The following is a 22,279-nucleotide window of genomic DNA, read 5'->3' on the forward strand; positions in this document are numbered from 1 at the left end:
AACCTGAGTAAATAAGAGCCCTAGCCCAAATTACAGTCACACTGCACAGTACGTATCATAAATCAGACCTTCAGAAATATCTAACTAGGTAGCATCAAAAAGTCCTGGGTAATTTCCTTCCACTTATTTTAGCCACAACTTATTACTTTTGGAAAAAAAGGTTAAATCTAAATATGGTGAAACAAAAGCACATCAGGAAAACTTCACGTTCAAAGAGACTATCTACAGTTATCTTCTCACCACACTACTTCACATCTTGTATTTTTACTCTGCTACAGAATAATAAAAACACATTAATATGACCTTTTGCTATCCTAGAAATAAATATGTTTTTATCAAGGTTGAAGAGTAAGCAAATCTAAAATACTTCCAAGAGGGAGCCTTGACTTCCAGTCAGTCCTCTGCTCTATTGAGTCTGTGCTTGTTTCAGTTAAGGTAGGTGAGGGGAAAGGGTGTTAGCTCACCTTCCTACTCTTTTTGTAAGCCTAGATAAAAAAACAAAAATAGCTTCAACCTGAATTCTGGCATTTCCAACAATTCCCATGCAATCAATGTGTTAGTTTTACTGCAGAGTCTGTATTTTCTATTGTCCCACCTGGTGGGACAATTTTGGCATCCAAAATTTTTTTCTGTGGCCTTTTTGCATGCTTTCTACCTGCTTTGCACTATTTTGTAAGTAGGTTATATGCCCTGTATGTTTACAATAATCATTGTAATGAAGATGATGTTTACTGACACAAGCTTAACCCCAAAAGTGTAATTTTGAAGATGTTAGGTATCACAATTTCCAAAAGCACACAAATCTTAATTTCTCATGGTAGACCAAAAATGTCCAAACCAGTGTTCCTGCTTTGAAATTCAGCTATTTTAAATATGGGTACAGTGAAATTCAGCATTCGCAGAAATGACTCAGTTGAAACATGACATGAAAAGTTAGTGGGGTGGAGTCTGAAAAAAAATATTTCTGTTGTTGCTATCCCACAGTTCTGCCAAGGACTAAAATACTTCATGCAGGCTCATGCAGTCATTGCTGCACACTTTCTTATTGTGCTTATATTACGGTGCTTATACTTACATTCTCTCCTTCTGGAGTGCTCTATAATATACAGCTTCTCCAGAAAAGGTGTCAGATTCCAATGCTACATCAAATTTTCTGTTCGATTTTTGGATTTTAATTTAATGCAGAGCCAAGCTAATTTCATATGGTAATATTGTCTATATTCTTGTTTGATAGCTAGTGTTAAGCATTCAATTTGATTATAATTATGTAATTATGAGTAATTACAACCACGATAGTAAATATATCTGAAGCTATTTACTGCATTTCCCCGAAACAGTATTAAAGCTAAAAATAATGTTGGTACTAAAACCACTAAGTGCAATATATTCACTGCTGAATATTGACAGTTTCTCTAAAGAAGTAATTTGTAGAATAGTAGTGAATTTGTAGTTTGTCCCTTCTGCTGTGTTACTGTAGCAAGGATATTTGTTGTAGACGTGACATGAAAAAGGTGTGTAAATAAGCCTAAGTGGTAACAATGAAAAGGCAATGGGATATCCTTTGCTATTATCCTTTGTAGATATTACTGAATGTAACGTCTGAGTTTTAAAATTACAGTAGATCTCTATGGCATAAGAGTAAAAGAATTGAACTATTCAAGAAGTCAGATTTATAACTTAAATCTTAAATAACCTAACTTTGCAGTTTGGGACAGATTTTCAGAAAAGATCAACCCTCATTTAGGCACAGAATGCAGGCCATTTTCATACATACAACCCATACATAACCAAAATCAAAATCCTCACAGATCAGAGCAGAGTATTCTAGCACAGTAACTTTTCTTGAAAACCTAGCCATGCATTGTAGTGCCTGGCCTGTAGGAAAGGTGAACATAGTTCATAATTTCATCATATACAGGGTTAAAATTGTATGTCTCTTTATGAATAAAGATAGTATAATTCCTGCTAACTAGCAAACTACTGAAATGAGTAAACAGCCTATTGCCAGGTGTGCTCAGCTGATTCATGTTCAGCATATGACCATACCAGCTGCTTTATTTATATTGAGTTGGAGTAGAGTCTCAACAGGGGAAAAAAATATTCTGTGTATGCTCGAGAATCTACGTTACCCTTCAGACCTTTTGCTCTTCCTGTCCCCCTCAAAGCAGTAGTAATATTAAAGCTGAAATGAGCTTTATGCATGGAGCTAACTAGGAACTTATCCAGCAGATTTTTACATGTTCTTCTTCCATTTGTTCAAAGACACAAGCTTCTCAATGACTCAAAACTGTGGTCCTGTGATCCTGAAAGTACTCAAAATAGAACTGATATGACCACCACTGATTGAAGGCTGATAAGATTGGCACAAACCCACCCACCCAACCAACCAACCAACAGATTTTAGGTTGATTCAACCCTGTAATTTCTCCTTTGCTCACTGCTACCACATAAGGAAAAAGAACATTGACAGTTTGCTCAAAATATTGGTAAACCAGCAAAGAGGACAGACTCAACCCCCCACTCCACCCTTTTTTTTTTTTTTTTTCTTTTTTTACATATATATTCTACAGTGTATAGATCATGTGCCCATGGCAGGTGATAAGGAACTTTCATAATAATTCTTTAATCCCTTTGGAAAGCTTCCTTTACCTATAATGACTAAGAGATAGCATGATGACCTTGATCCCTGCTCTTGGTTCAGTATCACAGTTCTGGTATGTCATTTCCATGAACTGTAAGACACTTTCAAACTCGAACACAGATGTGCATGAAGGTATCTATTCTGCCTACAATTTTGAAAGGAAAGTTTCTGTCTTACATCTCAAGGGTACTAGCAACTTGGAGTGATGCACAGTAGCCTTTAGCCAGACATATGTCTGGCTAAGTGCAGCCTTTTTACTGCACTTCAGAAAGGCTGATTAGGCAGACTTAATGGAATTTTCAATCCTGAACTCAAAAATTGCTTAAATTTAGCATTATCACTTTGAAAATAAAACACTTATTTCTCCCAGCCAATAGACCTGGGCAGTTTCATGGCTGAATTAACTGCCTTGATCTCTAAAGTTTCCTATTATATTCCTATTATGTTGGTTCAGGTCACAGAGAGAAAATGATAATTTCAATGAATAATAAAAATGCCATAACACTACAGATTAGGGCTCTAGTAAGTATGAAATTCAATTTTAAAATATCTTCTGTTACTTTGCTCTTGTAATTGCTTGCAAAATGCATTCTGACATATATATTTTATATCTAAAAAAAGGATCATTCACTGATGATCTGTTCAAAGAGGTCTCAAAAACAAACAAACAAAAAAAACCACCCCACATACTTCTAAAGCCTTTATCAAATTTCTAATTTCTAAATATCAAATATATAACTATCAAATATTTTCAAGTATTTCAAATCTAAATGTACACATAAGCTTTTCAGTTATTCAAATAGCTTTTCAGAAATGAAACTTTTTAGTTTGCAGGGAGTTAGGTTTGCATTTCATTTCATTTAGATAAAGACAATTCTGAAGTTATGTTAGTCATAAAAGTAAGTATGTTTTGTAATATCTGTTTAAAGATAACTACATTCTTCTGCATAACAGTATCAGAAACAAGGCTTGGAAAGGCCATCATTTTGGCTCTTGGTAACATTCTGACTTTGCACAAGCCTTGTAGGGCCAAGCGTCTTTAACCTTTCTTGACAAAAACAAGTCAACATTTGTAATCGACTATTAACTGGCAATCTGGAAATGACTATTTGGTCCAGTCTGAGAATGATAAATGATTTGTATATTCTCATTCCTTTAAGTTAAAAATATGACATATGTCACAGTGCACGGTACACTAAATTAAATCTATGTAGAAATGAACCGCATAAAATAGATACCCTGAATATGACACTGTATCTGTCACATGCAGAAATTATTGCTGCCAGTGTGTGAATCTCTCATTGACCTCTGGAGAAGTAGGAATGTATTTGAATCTGAGTTAAAAATAAAAAACACACTTAAATTAGAAAAATAAATAAATAAATAAAAAGACTGAATCAGAAATCCTTACTATACTGTAATGCATATGCTAAGTATAAACTCTTTTGCATCACCAAAATATTTGATTGTAGGGGCAACCAGCCTTGGAAATGTAACCACAGAACTGCTGTTGTACACCCTTGAGATAGTTTTATCTGTCACAAGGCAAGAGAGTAAGCTTCTTTTAAATAGTCAGTGAAGCAGGTTTTATAGATGAGCTTTTTAACATCACCCTAGGATGAGTAAAAATAAAAGCCATCATGAAACAAACAGATTTGAAAGTGTCAAATATACAAGCAAGGGGGAAGAAAAAATATTTTAATAAAATTAAAAATATCATCAGTGCTGTTTTAGTCAGTGGAAGTATCTTTAATGAAGCTTATCAACACCTTCAAACAGCAGTTGAATTCATCATTAATAATATTAATTAAATATGCTTTAATTGTCACATTGTGTTTGTTTAGCAGTCCTTGTCTCTATATAAAGAACTGAAAGAAAACAAGGAATGAGTTACAGATCTGAATACTCTGGCAGGCCACCAAGCTGGGGTGACTTAACCAGTGAGATCATGTCTCAGTTATCTTTTCTAATATGCTCAGATGGAATCACATCCCTACATGATGAGTATTTGGGGGGAGCACTGCTTAAAACCATGTATCTCACAACACCAGAGTGCCACAAAACCTGCAGCAAACCTCCCACACTGTTGCTGACACACGGTGCTCCATTTGTTAGGGTCCTGCTCTGGCAGGGTGCTGAATGCCATCAGCACTGGCAGCTGCAGGTGCGGAGCTCCTGTCAGGAGGCAGTCAGCACATGGGGATATTGATTGTGGTGGTGGTTGCCTGCATCAGCCTAAAGGGAAGTTTGGTATTAACCCTTAAAGAAAATGGAAGATTTTTATCTTACTAACCTGGAAGAAAGAGCATAAGGCATATCAGTTAGAAAGCATATACATCATTACTTGAAGAAACAAAATAAAAAGTAGCAGAAGAGAAATGGAGAAGGAAGTGCTGTTTTTTTTTTTGTTTTTTTTTTTTTTTTTTGCCATGTAGGTGCTGTGTTTTACTGTGTTACCTATGTAAGGAGATGTTGGCAACGAACTTTTTCTTCCAAAATGAGAAAGTGTTTCAGTGGTGTTGCCTCACTACTAAAAGCACTACAAGAATTCCACACGATGTGAAAAATATTTCTCTCTTGGAAGATCTGTTTTCTGCACATCTCTAATGATGGAAATGGAGTGCTGAATAACATGTCAGGGATGCCTTAATTTTTTGCCAATGGCAGTTGCTTTTATCTCCCAGTATAAGACAGTTGATGAACTGCTTCTAAAACTTACAAGAAGAACTCCACTGCAATTATCTTTATCATCAAGCTAAATGATTGATGATGATTGGCAAATGATTGGTGATGATCCAAATGATGATCTGTGGTAAAGTAAGCATTAGAAGATCTGTTTTCTGAACTTGAACACATTTGTATGAAAAACAGACAGGTGCCTAACAAGTCAGGCAGATTGGACACTAGTACAAGAAAACACATATACCACATATAGTTACTAACAATATAATGGGTATCAGCATAGGGTTCATACCATGTAACACATGAGTAATGACATTTGTAAAAGGCCTTGTGGAAAATAATATCTAGATGGCAATTTCAGCTATTTTGAATGTACAACATACACAGGATTTCCTAATGCATGCATGAGTATACTTAAGTTATGCCAAATTTAATGTATAAAACTTGACATAATGTTGAGTATTCAAGCAAGAGGAATCTATAAAAGTAGAACAGAATGCCAATTAGTATAATAAAAGATGTGGAAAATACCTGCACTTACTGAATTAAGAAAAAAAAAAAAAGGCAACTAACTCATTAGTTATCCAAACTTTCAAGAGGATGTAGCTGAAACACCCTCCCTCAAGCACATCAGCAGTCCATCTGAATACTCAGAAAAATGAGTAATGTATCAGGATACCAGCTGGCTTAGTAGGGAACTCATGACTACTCTCCAGTGCAAAAAGAACGTATAAAGGAGGAGGAAGCAAGGGCAGTCTACAAAGGAGGAGTATAGAAGCATTGCTCAGGCATGCTGAGATGGTCTTGGAAAAGGAAAAGCAGAGCTAGAAACTCTAGGGATATCAGGGGCAGCAAAAAGAGCTGCTGTTGCTAGCTGTGTTAGCAGAAAAAGAATAAACAAGTATAATGTGAGTCTGCTGCTGAGCAGGGAGGATGATTTATCGATAGTGGCTGCAGATAAGGCTGATGTACTTAATATATTCACTGCCCCCAGTGTTGTCCCCAGCTTTGGGACTACACTGGTGTGGGAGACATTTGTGTTATGAGACATAGTTCAAAGATGGGAGGAACTACTGATGAAAGAGGACTGACTCGGAGATCTCTTGAAAAATCAGTCTAGCCATGTCCAGGCCAACAGCATGCAGGGTTGGACCATCAGGCACACAGCCAGTAGATAGCAGAAAGAGATTCCTTCCCTTTCCTCAGGCTCATTAGATCATACTAAGAACAGCGTGTCCAGCTTTGGACCTCTAGTAAAGAGTGCTACAGAATGCTTCCTGAAAGCAAACAGCTGAGTGACTGTTATTTAAACACTCCCATGTGAAACAAAGCATTACATGTTATACAAATTGAACCAGTTTCTAAAAAGTGAACAAACAAAAGGTGAGATCCAAGAGAGGAAAAGGTTACAATCCAGACTGCATTATGAGAATATCCCTGGTTAATATATCAAGTTTAGAGATGAGATAGCTGGATCTGAACAAAAGTATTTTGCAGATGTGTCCATTGTCCCATTGGTAAATCTATGTAACTCACAAATATACAGGATGGTGTAGGAGAGACTCCATTATACACACCTATAAAAGCTGAATAAAACTAGAGTCTGATGAAATTTCAGTTATTTTAATGGGTTGTTTGGAGAGGGATTTGTTTGTTTTGGGGAGGAAATATACCCTTGTTAATTATATGATACATGAAACACCAGTTAAAGACAATAATACTCAGATAAGATAAAGGTTTGCTTTCTTTTATTGATGTGTAAGAATGATTCATAGGCTCTGTATGACTGATTCATGATTCCCCTGAATAAGTGCTACAACTATCACAACAAAGTCCAACGTGAAAGTTGCAAAATTTTTTTTCACAAAAATGTGAGCTTAGCAGTCACTGAACTTTCTTAAGCAAGCCTCCTACATTTTTTTTCCTGTCATTTATTTGGCAGTTCTAGTTTCTGTATTAAATTTGGAAACCCTGATGTCTCAGCTTGATACAGGGTTTACATGAGGAAAAGATGAACAGACTTGATTCCACCTTTGGTTTCCCTGTGGAAAGAGTAGAAAATACTTTGTCCTCTTCTTCAGTTGAGAACAACCCCAGCAGTCTCTAACCTCATTACTGTACTTGAAGATCATTACAGTATGTATATTCTCTAGTAGAAGATGTCATTTATCTATAAGTTCTCATTTTACACACAGGACAGAGACATGTCAACAACTGAATCACCACTAGGATGTCTCTTTCTCAGACCTGGCCTGCAGTCTGAAATACTGCCTTAAGAATTATCTCTATTCAATGCAATTCCTAAAAAAGATTGTTTTTCAGAACTATCCCCCTGCTTCATATCTTTTTTCATTCTGGCTCTTCATATTCATTTCTTGGACTCGGGCAATTGGGGGTAGTTTTGTTTTGTTTTGATAGTGGTTTGTTTCTTTGTTTTGATGCATTTATTTTTATATACACATTCTTATTTATACTGGGAAATACTACAATACCACTTTGGTGTACTGTCTTAGAAAAGAGAGGGGGATAGTGCAAAAATTCAGTAGAGAATGACAGTTTGGAACTATAAGCTTTTCAAGAATAATCATCCTCTTTCAAAGTAACAGGCACTTCATTAGTCAGCTCATTAGGAGTCACTTTAATTTGCTGTTCAGTTAAGACTTCCCATGATTTAGCATTTACTAAGAATGTTGCTTTATTTCTAAAACTTTTGTGAACTATAAAATACCACTTTTTGATGGGGCGGGGAGTAATTTTGGCAGTTCCTAAAATTTGTTAAATGTCATGAGAGGGAAACCTGTCCTTACGTAATATATAGATAGATAGACAGACAGACAGATAGATAGATGACACAATAATTATAATTTAAAATCTGATCTTAAATTTGCATTTACATGTAAAAGGTTATGTTAGTCATTTCTCTTGCAGTAGTTGTATCTCAGTGTGACCTTCATACCCATGATATGTGAAGCCTGATATTTTCAGACCTGTGACAAAAAATAGTTTGGATAATATACTTTCCAGGTAACAATTAAGGTGAAAGATAGATTTTTTCCTCTGTCATTTCATCTCAGTTGATATATTTTCTTGAATTCATCAGCAAGTGGAAATAAAGTGTTTTATTCATAAGTTTTTATTTACAGGAAAATGATCTCAAGGAAAATGGATTAATACCAAAGTATTACTTAAAAAGGAATCAATTTACTTTGTTCCCATGGAGCAGGGATAATAACTGTTGCACATAACAATGTGAGAGAAATCATGTTTGAAAGAAAAGCATCCACACAGAATATATTTATCTGGATAATAATTTTGTTTTGCATATGTTGGGTTCTGCAGAGACAGTAACACTACTGGCAATTCAGCTGCCACGGTATCTGATTCTTTATAAATGAAGTCAAAAAAACAACCAGAAAAGAATGTAAATAGACCTGCATGGTCTACCAATAACACTTCTTCAGCTGGTGTATTCTTGGTTTGTGTACTTGTTTTTACAAAATAGAATCATATGCCTGTCTGCTAGGGAGTTATCTATGGACCACATAGAAACCTCGTTTCCACTCTAAATAGACAGTAACCAGAGAAGGAGGATGCACCTTGCACCTGAACTAAAAACATCACACATGACAGACACTAATTCTGTATGTAGCTGGAGCAGCAGTTAGCAGTTTTTAATTAACATTTTGGTATTTGAGAGCAGCTCTTTAGACCCCATTTCTGCTTATATCATGGGAGAATGGATTTCCTGGTTTGGAGAAAGAGAGAAACTACGTCTTTATACAGCTTTATGGTCACCCAAAAACAGTGCTCAAACCCTATCCCTTTTCAAAACTTTTCTTTGAGAATCTGTGATTAAAAGCACTAAAGCCACTTCTGTGCCACCTCATATTCTTGTTGCTATAGGCAATCAGTGTAACTTACAGAAGCACTAATGATCCTGTAAACTGTGGACCAATACAGACTGGGTCAGGATTGACGTTCTACATAGGGTGTCTTTTCACACCAGCTTGTGAGCTGCTCCATTAATCCACAGGCAAGGCTCAGACATTGATTTATAGATACCTTGTTTTGTACTTCAGGGCTGTTATTCTCTCACATAACATGTTATGTTGTCTAAGGGATACAAATGGGCTTCAGAAATAATCCTTTTGGGAAGTGTCATTTCTTTTTGATGGACTTTGGTGTTGATTTTTGTTATGCTTTATCAAGCAGAAATGATGTTATACATTTACTATGGAAAAAAGGATCACATTTTCATTTCTTTTATAATCATTGTTAAAAATGACCTGCACTTAAGGTTTCCTTCCATTCTCATTTGTAAACTGAAAGCATTTTTTCAAGCAAGTAGATAAAGCAGCAGAAGTGTTTTACCTTAAATACTGTGACAATAGGATTTATGAACTCTGAGACTTATAGTCTTCTGAAACTATGAAAAGAAAAGCTTTCCTGTACAATAGCCATAAACATACAAAATACTAATGAGATTATCTAGCATTTTTTTTCCAGAGAGGAAGGAGTAAAGCAGATTGGCACAAATGAGTTTTGAAAGGAGGAAATTTGCAAGCTATTTTCAGAGACACACTTGCATTGATTTCAATGAAAAGGAGCAGAGAATGCTCTTAAGAAATAAATATTCTTACAAAGGCACCATCTCTGAAGTCTGAGAACATCTGGGAATAAATGCTTTAAAACATGTGTTAGTGATGAAGCATATTTACATGATGATTAACTGTTTTTCAAGTAACCTAGGTCTAAGAAGAAGAAAAAAAGTTATACATATCTATCCTTGGTCTGAAGTCATCTTTGCCCCTTATCCTGTGGATTACCGTGTAGGCATGTACACTGTAATCCACAGGGTATCTTATAATTTTATTTATTTATTTTTTTCCTATAGCTTGCTTTGTATGTAGAAACTCAAATCCAGCTGATACTACTTAGCAGTGGTATAATATGTCCCCACCAGCTGTGGGCTTACACCTAAAGACTAGGATTTTTAGCATTGCAAAAATTAAATGTAGAAGTTTAATTCTGTGAAAGCTGTAGGTACACAAGCCGAGTATTTGTAGGCATTGCTATCCAGCCCTCGGGTCATTAGGAGAGATTCTAGGTGCAGAAACAATCAGTTACAGTCTAGTCCAGTGTATTTGCTTTAAAGAGGCCAACAATTCATGATCTGATAATGTTAAGGACTGGTGTACTTGGGTATTATAATAATTCCACAGTATCTGAAGGAAACTGTTGTGTTTTTCTGAGATGAACATTTTTAGGCATGACTTTGTTTTCTACTGCAGTCTCGTGTGGCAAATCAGGAATTTAAATGAGGTCATGTCAGAATATAAAAGAAATTATTTTTATTGACTTTGTGATACTAAGAAAGAACAAGAATGGGAAAGCAAGAACTTTCAGTAAGCAGGGAAGTACTGAAGGCAGCTCTGATTTCTGGCCTAAGCTTTCTTCTTGTAATTTCCACTTAATTATCAGCAAAAACATAGTTAATAATGTTGACATTTAATTACCATTTTTAGGTTTTGATGATACATCTCTTCTTTGTTAACAATGAAGCTGGAATATATGTATTTTTTTTTTTTCTTTCTTTCATTTTTTTTCCCCCCTGGATAACATTTCAGTGCTATAATAGGGGACATTATCAAGAGTAGGTATAATGAAATCTGTAACTAGAGTGTGGTTGATGAAACAGAAAAAGACAACAAGATCTCCCCTTTGTAATATTTACTTGGACTTTTTTTTTTTTTTTTTTACTCATTTTGGTATTCTTTGTGGTGATGTTTACTGATAAGATTTCACTGGGATTACAAAATGAAAGAAATTAAGAAAAGCAGAAATGAAAAAAAAAAAGCTGTATTATACCAGGAGGTTAGTGAGGAACCTTAAATGGGTCATTTAAGGAAATATTGGAGGTCCAACAGCTTCTTGTGACTAGCAATGGCTGGAATTCTGCTTTTAAAATGATATTTTAATGAAATTTCTAAAAGATTGTTCAAATATGTATGTTATTTTCTTAAAAACAATACAAAACAAACAAACAAACAAACAAACAAACAAACAAACAAACCACACTATACTATACTGAGAAATTCAAAGTATACAAAATTATAAGACCAGTACTTCTCACCTCAGATGTGAACTTTCAGCTACGTAGACTATGAAAGCAGCTGTAACTATCAAGCCTAGATTCCCACCACCACTGTCATGCATCTGCTCTGCCTTGATCTTGGTTCTCAGCTACAGTTCTGATTGCTTTTGAGATACGTGGTTTCCAGAGTGAGTTAGCAATTTCCACAGTCAGCTTGGTCTTGGTAATGTGCTTCCCATGCTACTTGATTAAACTTTTTCATACTTTGTTGAGAAGCTGGAAACGGTATGGACTGTCTAGCATATAAACTGAGTCATAAACTAAGTCAAATATGGAAGGAACACTTTAAAACTGGACTTAAAACCACTAAGGTAGAATCCAGTCCATACCACTATTCTCTTTCCATTCCATAAAACCGGAGAGATCAGCACCAATGTCAACATTGGTACTGTTCAAAGTGAGACATTCTGAAGTTTGTATAATACTAAGTATGCATAAGGATGCTGTCAGGAAAAGTTACTCTATTCCCATGTCTCTAGCAAGGTCTGATTTGCTCCCTACACCTCTTTCTTTATAATATGTGATCAAGTTCAGTTGAGAAAAGAATTAACACAAATCAGGAGTACGGAAAAACTCTCTTATTAGAACGTGACATTTGAATATTGACACAAATTGAACATAGAAAGAGGAACAATAAGATTATGTCAAACCACACCAAAACAAACAAACAAACAAGAAAACAACAGACTAGCAGCTCTTGTCTCATACACCAAAAATAAAATAGCTTTCACTAAAACTTAGAAGAGTGTATTCAAAGCAGATAAAAACTTTGTTAGGCAATGCCTAATTAAAAGATTAAACTAAACTCCACTCCATAGGATATTATTATTTTAAACAGTCTAGATAAATTTTAATTTTGAATATGTGTATCATATCATAACCTTATAGTGCTATTTGACTCCAAAATGTGACACCTTTCTTACTATTGTGGGACTCTATTTTCTACAGCCACCAACGATTAATTCTGTATAGCTCAAGCAAGGGAAATCTGTCCCTAGATTAGTATAAATTCACCCTGTGACTTTCTGAATCCTGCCATAAACCTGTGCTATGAAAGTCCAGTGCCAGAAGAGTTCCCCCTAGACACTGTACTGAAATGAAATACTCTTCCTGATTCATTAGCCTGCAGTTTTTTTTTATTTGTGCCATAGAAGAACTTAAAACTGTCAGAAGAGATTTTTCCAAACCATGTAAGATTTCTTTTTCTATTAAAGATGCAGATGCAGTAATAATAGTAGTTGTATTCTTATTTGTTAAAATTAGATGTATCTAAGCATACCCTTAACCCTGATATAAATAGAATAACTTTAAAGACAGTTTAATTTTTGTTCCTTTTTAGTTATGTAATGTCTTTCATTAGTAGGAATACAAGAAAAGGGGAAAACAAAATCTTCAAGCCCCCCTCCTTATTGAAAATAAATTAATCTTAACTTGAGAAGAGGAAAAAAAATTATTAGAAAACAAAGTAATCAAAAAATATGGTTGAAATTGGTCCATGCATTAGCCTACTCAATATTTCTGAAAGCTGATTAAACCATTAGGTATCCTACGTGAAAAGTGAACAAGAAGTGACCCACAGTTCTGGGCAGGCACAAGAGCCATAGCTAGACTGGGATGGGTGATCGCTGAGCTGTCAGCTTGCTGCTTATGAGGCTCCCTGCCACAAAACCAGCAATGCTGAATGGGACAGGCAAAAATTTTGTCTTCTCAGGACAAGTATTAAAACCTACATTACTCTACAGACACAATAGAAGAGCATCTATTTCTAATAGCTCAATGCCTTCATAAATATTCTGGATTTGTTCCAAGAAATTTTATTTTTAAAAATGTTTGGAAAAAAAAACTTGCATTAAGACAAGGTTATTGTAGACAGGGTTTTGATGAAGGGGAAAAATGCAAGTTATTACAGACCGACTTGATTCTTTTACCTTTCACATCAGCCATGGCTAACACACCGAATCTACAGTCAAAACTGCACTGTCTTACCCTCATGTCAGTTAATCTAAGGGGACATTCTTCAGTTTTGGTAGCTAACAGTTGATTGGTAGGTTCACAGCATTTATGGAACACAAAAAGGTGATAACAGGCCTGTGCTGGCTGAAGACTAGATGGTGAACTTCTACATTAAGTCCTGATCTTTATATTTGAGAACACTTAGTACCATTTTCACTTGGTCAATATGTTTATGTTTTTAAAAATTTTATTTTCTTATCCTCGAAAAAGAGCTTAAAAGGCCTTTAAAATGTTAGCTTGGAACCTTAATGTGTTTTAAGAATACAATTATGTTTAATTTGCAGTTAGTTGCAGCATGTTACATTTCTAAAACTAGGTAAGTGGCAAGTAATTTGAGAAGTTTATAAGCACCCTGCAAATAATTGCTTAATCTTATATTTGCTCAAACCTATATCCTTCTGTAGTGCATCTAGAATATCTGCTGCTTATAGTATAAGCATACATGATGTCCTTCTGTCTAACAAGTATACTTTATAAGCATAAACATTTAAAACACAGAGTAAGAAGTAACAAGGTATTCAGTGGAATACAATCCTTTCTGATTATTATATATCTATTCTCAGTCCCAACATAATTATACTTTTTATGTCAAAAGCTTTACAGCTTTACCACCTCAAGCAATATTTTACAGCTGTCAAGACTGATTTATGCAATAATGACTTAAACTGCAAAATGGAGTCCTCAAAGGAAGAGCTGTCAAACATTTTCACTACAAATAACTTTATTAAAATAAGAATTGATATTCTGTATAAACAACATCCTACCTTTAACTATAATACAGATCATATAGCTATATAACTTGTGGAAATTAAGTTGTGAGATAGTGAAGAACATTCTATACAGTTACTTTGATATCAGAATATAATTTTTGGATTAAGCAGATGTAATGCCTTATAGGTAAGATTTAAAAAAAAAATGTTTCAAAAGAATATTTCTTGTTATTTATCTGCATTTAATTGCATGGTTTTTATTTTTATTTATTTATTTTTAATTAAAGGACTATTTACATTAAAAAAAAAAGAAAGAATTATTTGAGTCCTTAGTCCCATAAGTAGTTCCAGTGAAGGCTTCTTTTGTGATGAAAAACTATTAATTTGGACCGTTAGTTCTGGCATCCATCTATTCTTATTAACTGTTTTTGTCAGTAGTTGTTAATTCTTTTAATAGCTATGTAATTGTTTACTGTGGCTTTACTCTAACAGGGCAGAGGATCAGAATAATCTGAATAGTCTAGATTGTGCAAATAACCTTCTAAAAAGAAAAATGAGTCAGAAGAAATTCAAACCAAATGTAGGCTATCAATCTCATTCTGATAGAAATACAGTAGTAAGGCTGTTAGCTGCAAATGTTAAAAACTTCCGTAAGTATGGGAAATCAGTGTGGTTGGGACAGGGCCTGCTGGTTCTGTAAGTAATGCTGCCATTCCAACTTCATGCCACTGAAACAATTATACGAAGCTCTCACAAATATTCTCCCTGTTATTTGCATTTTACTGGGCATATATTGAGGACTCCGTAATATGGTCTTCAGAAATGCCTGTCGGCAGAACCTTAAGCCATTGACAACTTTGTGAGCTGCCATTCTCCACTATATGCTTAAATATTATGTAAAGCACACTACACAATGGGTGGCTATGAAATATATATGTATATAATGTTCAAAGCAGTGGGCAGTTCATTAAAATAACTTGAGTTACTCACATAGAAAAAATTAAACTTGTGTGTGTTCGTCTTGTCTTGTTGTTGGTACTGAGCTCTTAAAGAATTCTCATATTCACTCACACTACACAATACAAAATAAACAACTAACCAGGCACTAAACTCTCAAATGTTTAGAAAATTCTTTAAATTTATTCTGCTTCAGAACCCAGAGAAAATCCTTATTAGCTGTCACTACTCTGTATATAGTTCTATATAAAACACATTTCCAAATTTTAGATGAAAACTGAAGTGTATCTCTTTGGCAATTTAGAATAACTAGTAAATATGTTTACTGAAATTTATTATGTCAATCATACAGGTAATTTAAATTTTGTAATACCACACAAACTTCAGAACTTTTTCTCACATTTTTAAAAGAAATTTAACAGTATGTGGAATGAAACAAAAAAGTCTGCTCGAGTTGTCTGGGAGTTATAAACTTGAGCGTCAAACCTATCTTGCATTTTGTCAATACTTGCCTATAATCAGTGAGGCAAAAATTTAAATATTTAAATTTTTAAAAGTCACCTGTTTGTTTAAATTTTGCAGTGTATATAGTGCATATTAAGTCATTTTGAGCAGCATATTTTTCAGACATTCAACACACATTTGTCTAGAAATACTGTTCATAGTTTTTGAAATTCCTCACCTTTAAACATACAGTCATATATAGTTATCTTTTGATTTAAGGAAACTATTCACAGCAGGGAAGTTACTGAAAACCTTTTATGCATGAGAGTGTTTACACTGAATAATCCGTAACTGTCATTTATAGTGTACTTCAAAATTCAAAACTATTTACAAAGGATATAGCAATTTTTGTGGTCAGTCTGGCTTTGGCCTCAAATAGATTATGATGTGTTGCATGATGCCAGGATTAAGCATTTTAGAAAAATACTTATTTAGGGTAACTGATAGATAGCTATGCAGTAGTTAAGATAGTTAAAGTGCCTTTCCTACCTCCCATTATCGTGGGAGACTGAAGCACTTTTAAATAACCAGATCTCAAAACAGTGCTCCAGGCTTGCGGCTATGAAAGTTAGCAATGACATTCTCCTTTTGCAATATTATTTTTAACACACGCCAAGTTAACGCAAACACAGGCTAGATGCGTACAGACACACAGTGTCAGGACTCCTGATAAATCTGTGTTTAAGGCACAACTACAACAACCAGTCTTGAACAAAATCTACTCCAGACCACCAAACCAGATCTAAGAACAAAGGACTGTAATAGAATGTGCTAAGAAGAATATTAAATATTGGCAGTGTGGGTAGAATGGTTGGCCTGAGTCCTATCTGAATTATACCAGCCTAAGCTAAAAATAATATTAAGTTTCTCCAAGATAACAACAGAATTACTAAGAACAGGGTTTAACTCTGTGACTTGAAAATGACAGAGCATCCATTACATGTGATTCTAAAATTGATGCAAACAACACACTGGCACTTCTCCAGGACTAATTTCAGCTCAGCATTTGAATATGAATTTCCTTTTCCTTCTCAAAAGAGTATATACACAACAAGTGATGGAATAAGGTGCATCACATATTCGTAATTTGGATTTGTTTGAAAAACAGGTGTTTCTGTAAATAACACTGGGTAATCAAAAAATAATAATAAAATCCAACATGTAACTATTAGGTATCATAATTAGATTTCAAGTATGTGTATTTTTTAATCTACAAATACAGTCACTTATTCACTTTATGCTCTCTTAGTATGAAAAAAAAGCACCAGAATTGCAGATTTAACCACTCTTTCTTGTATCAGCAATAGTGTTAAATGATTATACTGAATCTTCACTGTAAAACAGGGATACTCTTCATAGTTTAATCATCCCAAATTTGTTACTGTGACAACATAATTCTAGGACAACTTTTGTGATTCAAATGTAGATACTCCACAGTATCTCATCTTTGAGAAGGATTTGCCTCTTTCTTTATAAAGCAATATTGTCTTCATTATGGGCCAATGTTTGCTACTTTCAATCCCCTTGTGCTTTATCCGGTAAAATATTGCATTTAAATCAAACTATAGTTCCAGGCTGGCAGAATTAAGTTCTCTGAAATGGATACATCATCCCTACTTTCTCTGAGATGAAACAGTTCCTACAGTTGAGAGTCCTGCTCTGTGCTTGTGTTATCTTTGCATTGTTGTAGGACTGTTTACTGTAGGAGATTTACATCTGATTTAAAGCTCTTACAGTGAGCATACAGTGAAATACTCTATAGAGCCACTACTTCCAGGGCAAATTCCCTTACTGATACACGTAATTGTACATCACTGGACATCAAAGGAGATACACCCTACTCCGGTGAAGGGTCTGGCCAGCAGATCATACACACTTTTACCAGATAACCAAACACAGAAGTTTTGAATATAAAAATGGACTTTACCATCTTTATGATAATAGGTGACTTCCACTTTCCTCTCCTCTGACCCCAGCAGTGCTTGAGCAATTTGAGCAATATGATGTCTTTTAGTCTCTGGTCCATGAAGAAAATCACAGGTGCAAGGTTTCTGCATGACATCTGGCCTGGAGAACCCAGTCATCTCACAGAATCCATCATTGCAGTAGATGATAGCACAATTCTGCACTCTAGCATTAGCAATAATGAATTTTTTATCTGCAATAAAAGAAAGCGATGCATTTTTTAGTACTCTTTCAACTTTTCATAAAGTGTCAATTGCATGGATGGCTGCTAAACAACCACTCATTTCACTGGGATGCCTGAAATGCAGAGATTTTCAGTCATTTAATGGAGTTAATTTGATCCATAGCTTTTAAAGATAATTCAATAAAATTAGAATACATTAAAAACAAAGACAGTTGTCTTTTAAGGAAATAAAGCTAGACTGTGAAAGTCTTTTGCAAAACTTCTTTTAACATTTTTCTTTTTTAGCTTCACTGAAACATAGGTGCTGAGTATCATGTTGTCAGCCATAACTCCACGGAAAGTCCTTGAAAGTTAGTAGCTTCTTTGGGTGGGGGTTAAAACTGGAAGGGAAGGGGGTAAGGTGATAAAGCCCAACCAGCTGAGGCTACTCAGTAGGGGCTTTCACTGAGTTGAATGACATTAATTTCATAGTCAGTATTCTAAGAAAACTATCTGGGAAAAAAAAAAAAAAAAGATAAATGTTTGTTCTCTGTGACTGTTTTAAAGTTACATTTATGAAATAAAATATGCCTTAGTAAAAACATGAATATGAAAGTACATCAAAATTGAAGATTGTGGTGTTTCAAACATTTTTCAGGCCACTGAAGTTCTGTGCTTTAGTCCAGCATGCTTTCCCAAACCCTCACCTGCAAGAAAAGTTCAAAAGTTGTCTTTCAATTGTTATTTCATTTGTCTCCATTTACCCTATTCCGGTTTTAATTACAAATGTACAGTTTTGATATATTCACTGATAAAGCATCAATTTGTGCTTATGTTAATCACACTAGTAAGCCCCTGACTTTTAGAAAAGACTTTTTGTGTGATACCAAGTTAGCAGTACAAGTCTTCAAAATTTTAAAGATGATCAGTCTTTGAGCACAGTGCAATATTTGGAGAGAAAAGTACAGATTTCATTCTTGCTATTTTCTACTATCTTTCAATCATGATGAATTTTCACTATCACTTGACTATCTAAAAGGTAGGGTTTTATATTCTCAACATAAAAACAACATAAAAACTCTACTCAAGTAGCAACATTGACTTAGCATTTGGTTAAGTCAGGACTACAGTCTATATATTTTTCTCAAATAACAAATATTAAATTGGTAATGTATGTATGTCTAGGTATACGGAAGTATATAAACTGCAGCTAGCTCTAAGAGTTTGCGCTGAACTGATACTAAAAATATGCTAAATATTTAAATAAATGTACATATATCAAAACTACTGTTTCTAAATGAAATTCATTTTAAGCATCAAGTGTTCCTTCCTACTGTTACCAGCAAACCAGAGTTCATCCAGGAAAAACACTTCAGCTTCTCAGCCTCCTCGACAGGTAGTAAAACTGCTGCATTGGAAAAGACCCCAGAGACTCTCCCTGAGGATGCATTTGCACTGGTTTAATAGATATTTTAGGCTTCCATAAACAAAGTGGAAATATTTAACAGATATATTAAAATGCAGTCACGATGACAAGGTAAGAATATTTTCTGTTTAATAGCTCCTCTGCATATTATTTGGTTCCTTTAAATCAAAGTCTGCCTGTTATGCTTTATTTTGAAAAGACAATGATAATTAATAACAATAACAACAATAATAAATCTAGCCGATTTTCTTAGCCACCATATGGACAACAAAACTGTACACTGTTTCAGAGACATCTCACTGGTTTAGAAGGTAAGAAATATAACTTCTGTAGCTATACAACATGGATACAGTCAAAGATAAAAACTGTTCATTGAAATAGGGGAAGAAAAATGAAAAGCTCAATAATTCAAGTCGGTAATCTGCATTCTAGATCAAAAACAACGTTACTCCTGCGAGGGATCCCCTCCTCACCTCTGGGGTTTTCTGCCCAAGCGACAAACTTAAAATAGTCCGGAGCTGCTGTCCATTTAGTCACAAGCAGAATCAAACTACTGTAGCAAAATAAATAGAAAGAGAGAACTTACTTTGCCCTTCAAATTTTCGTATGATTGTGCCCAAAAATGTATTTTGTGGTGCCACATGACCTCTGCGAACAGGCATGTTTGTACAGATCTTCGGTTTTCTGTGCACAATGACTTCTCCAAGGATCTCCTACACGGCTCCAGCCCAAAGCACAGAGCCAGCTACCCTTTGTGACAAATCATCGTCCTCCGGAGCTCGGAAATCTCTTCCCATTAGCACCACTTCTAGACACACGCTTTTCCTATCGGAGTCAGATCCATCCCCCAGTTTCTTTCTTTTTCTTTCTTTCTTTCCTCGCTTTCTTTTCTATTTTTTTTTCCTGGAGGACCTCGGACGCTATTGTCTGGGCGGGTAGGGGTGGGGTAAGCAGGAGGAGGAGGGGGGGAAGATTACAAGGGTAATCGATCTCTAGCACCAAACATCGCCAATTTTCCAAAGCAAATGGCTGTGACCCGGCAGTTTCCGACGCTGTAGCGGTGGTTGGAGGGCTGGAAGACTAATGTTGCTCTGCTGCCAGAGGGAGTGACGTTCCCCCCCTCCGGGCTTCACCACGGCGCGCAGCAGCTCGGATTACTCAAGCGTGGCTTAGCAAGAGCCAGCCAATAAATCTCTTCAAAACTCGGCGACAAACAGCGGCATCGGGAACGAGCTACACCCCGGCACGGCCGCGGCGCGCCACAGCCCCCCTCCGTAGCAACTGCAGGGGGGCAGCGGGGACCCGGGGCGCTGGCGGCGGCAGCGGAGGGGGGTGTCCCCGCTACCTCCGGCCGCCCCCTGCTTCCCCGCCCCGCCGGCCCCTGCACGGCTCCCGAGCGCGGCCCCAGGCGCTGCCAGGGCCCTCGGGAAGCAGCCTGGTGCACTCCCTGTCTGCGGTTGAGGGAGGTGTGTGTGTTGGGGGGGCGTTGGTGGGGGTCGCTTTGGAGTGATAGGGGAGAGGAGAGGGACCAAGGGACCACCGGCGCCCTCGGCATCCTTCCCCGCCCTAATATCCGTCCCTTCCCATTCCGCAGCGCGACCTAGGCGGGGGCTTCCCCTCCATACACCCCCCCCCCTCCTGTCGAAACGGGGGGGACCCTCGGCGCGGGGGGGCGCCGCTGCCCGGCCGCTCGGGGGCTGCCTCCCGGGGCCGGTGTCCTGGGGCCGGCCCGGAGCTGGCCGCGGTGCTGAACCCGCCCCGCACCGAGGCGGGCCCAGGGAGCGCCTGGGTTCTCCCCCAGCCTGGCTCGGCTCGGCCTGTACCAGCCCATAGGGCAGAGCGTACTGTTTTGGGGTTGTATTAGGGCTTCCCGCTCTACCCAGCAGGTGGAAACGGGGCGCGCTCAGCACGGGGGAGCCCGGCGAGGTGATACGGGGAGGGAGCTGGGAGCAGCCATGCGGTGCTGGAAAGGCATCTCTAGGGGAGCACAGAGCAGCGGCGGCTTCTTAATAAACTCACAGGGAAAGGGAGAGGGGGAAAAAAACAAAAAACAAACAAAAAAAAACAACAGAGGGGCACCTGCTCTCTGTTCTTTGTAATATCAAGCACAGGATATTGAGCCGGCAAACCACCGCCTCCCACCTGTTCTCCCACAAGACAAACAGGTGTTTCCTTATTCCCGTGGGTTTTTCTCAGGTGTGGCCTTTGTTTCACTGTTACCGCACGTCTTCCTCTATATTTATCAGGGGAGGGACACAGTCTGTTGAGTATGTGGGTACATTTCTTGACTAATTTCATTTAATCTCAGAGGAATCATTCTAGATTTACACAACTGTAAATAATGTCTGAAAATACCACTTATATGCACATAAATTGTATTTAGAAGGCTGCATAGTAATTGGCTGTATACTAATTACAAAGCCTCAGCTAGATTTAGTGGTATGTAATCAGGTACATAATCAATCTTAGGAAGTGAGTGTTGCTCATTTACAGAAGCAAATGTTTAAATGTTTTAATCTGTATACTCAGATGTCTGAATCAAAGGAATAACAGCCATATATATTCTTTGTCACGCTATTTGGAGAACTGTAACATCTTTGTGACTTTCTGATCAACGCTAGAAAGTGAAATTCTGAGGATATTTTTATTCACACTTCATGTAGTGAATTGTGGATGAAGCTGCAGGTTAATTTTTTCTCTTTCAGCTGTTTATTTTGACCAAGAACACCCATATATTCCTCTGAGAATGTATTGAAGGTCCCAAAGACAGCAGCTGAACTTGTGGACATAAAGGGAGAGGAGCATTCTTGTATATAATACCTAACATCTTGACAATTAAAATTTCACAGGAGTTAATTAATTCTGATTTTTACATAAAGAAATAGTACTTTGGTGTTTCTAAAACAGCAACAGAGAATAAGCACAATAAAATTGAAACCTGTACCAAACAATCAATGTTTTATTTTCAGTATTCAACAATTAATAGCAAATTAGGTCGACTGAGGAACCCTACAGGTTACTAGAGTCTAGAGCCCTTTAGGTGCCTGGCTGGCACAAAAATACA

General features: G+C 36.6%; 1 protein-coding gene across 5 annotated transcripts in view; it reads right to left on the minus strand.

Moving 5' to 3' along the window:
• The window catches only part of KCNH7 (potassium voltage-gated channel subfamily H member 7), a 224,188-nt gene extending 202,743 nt beyond the window's left edge, over positions 1-21,445 (minus strand). For 4 of the 5 annotated variants that reach the window (XM_068687705.1, XM_068687704.1, XM_068687703.1 and 1 more), the window contains exons 1-2: positions 19,802-21,444; positions 17,589-17,819 (exon numbers count right to left, since the gene is read on the minus strand). In XM_068687705.1, the coding sequence (XP_068543806.1) occupies positions 17,589-17,819; positions 19,802-19,877 (307 nt within the window). In that variant the 5' untranslated portion in view covers positions 19,878-21,444. Of the gene's footprint in view, positions 1-17,588; positions 17,820-19,801 lie in introns of all 5 variants that reach the window. The other variant, XM_068687706.1, reaches the window with a different exon arrangement.
• Between the last annotated feature and the right edge of the window lie 834 nt (positions 21,446-22,279).

Source organism: Anas acuta, chromosome 6 (assembly GCF_963932015.1).
Source record: "Anas acuta chromosome 6, bAnaAcu1.1, whole genome shotgun sequence".
Lineage (NCBI taxonomy): Eukaryota > Metazoa > Chordata > Aves > Anseriformes > Anatidae > Anas > Anas acuta.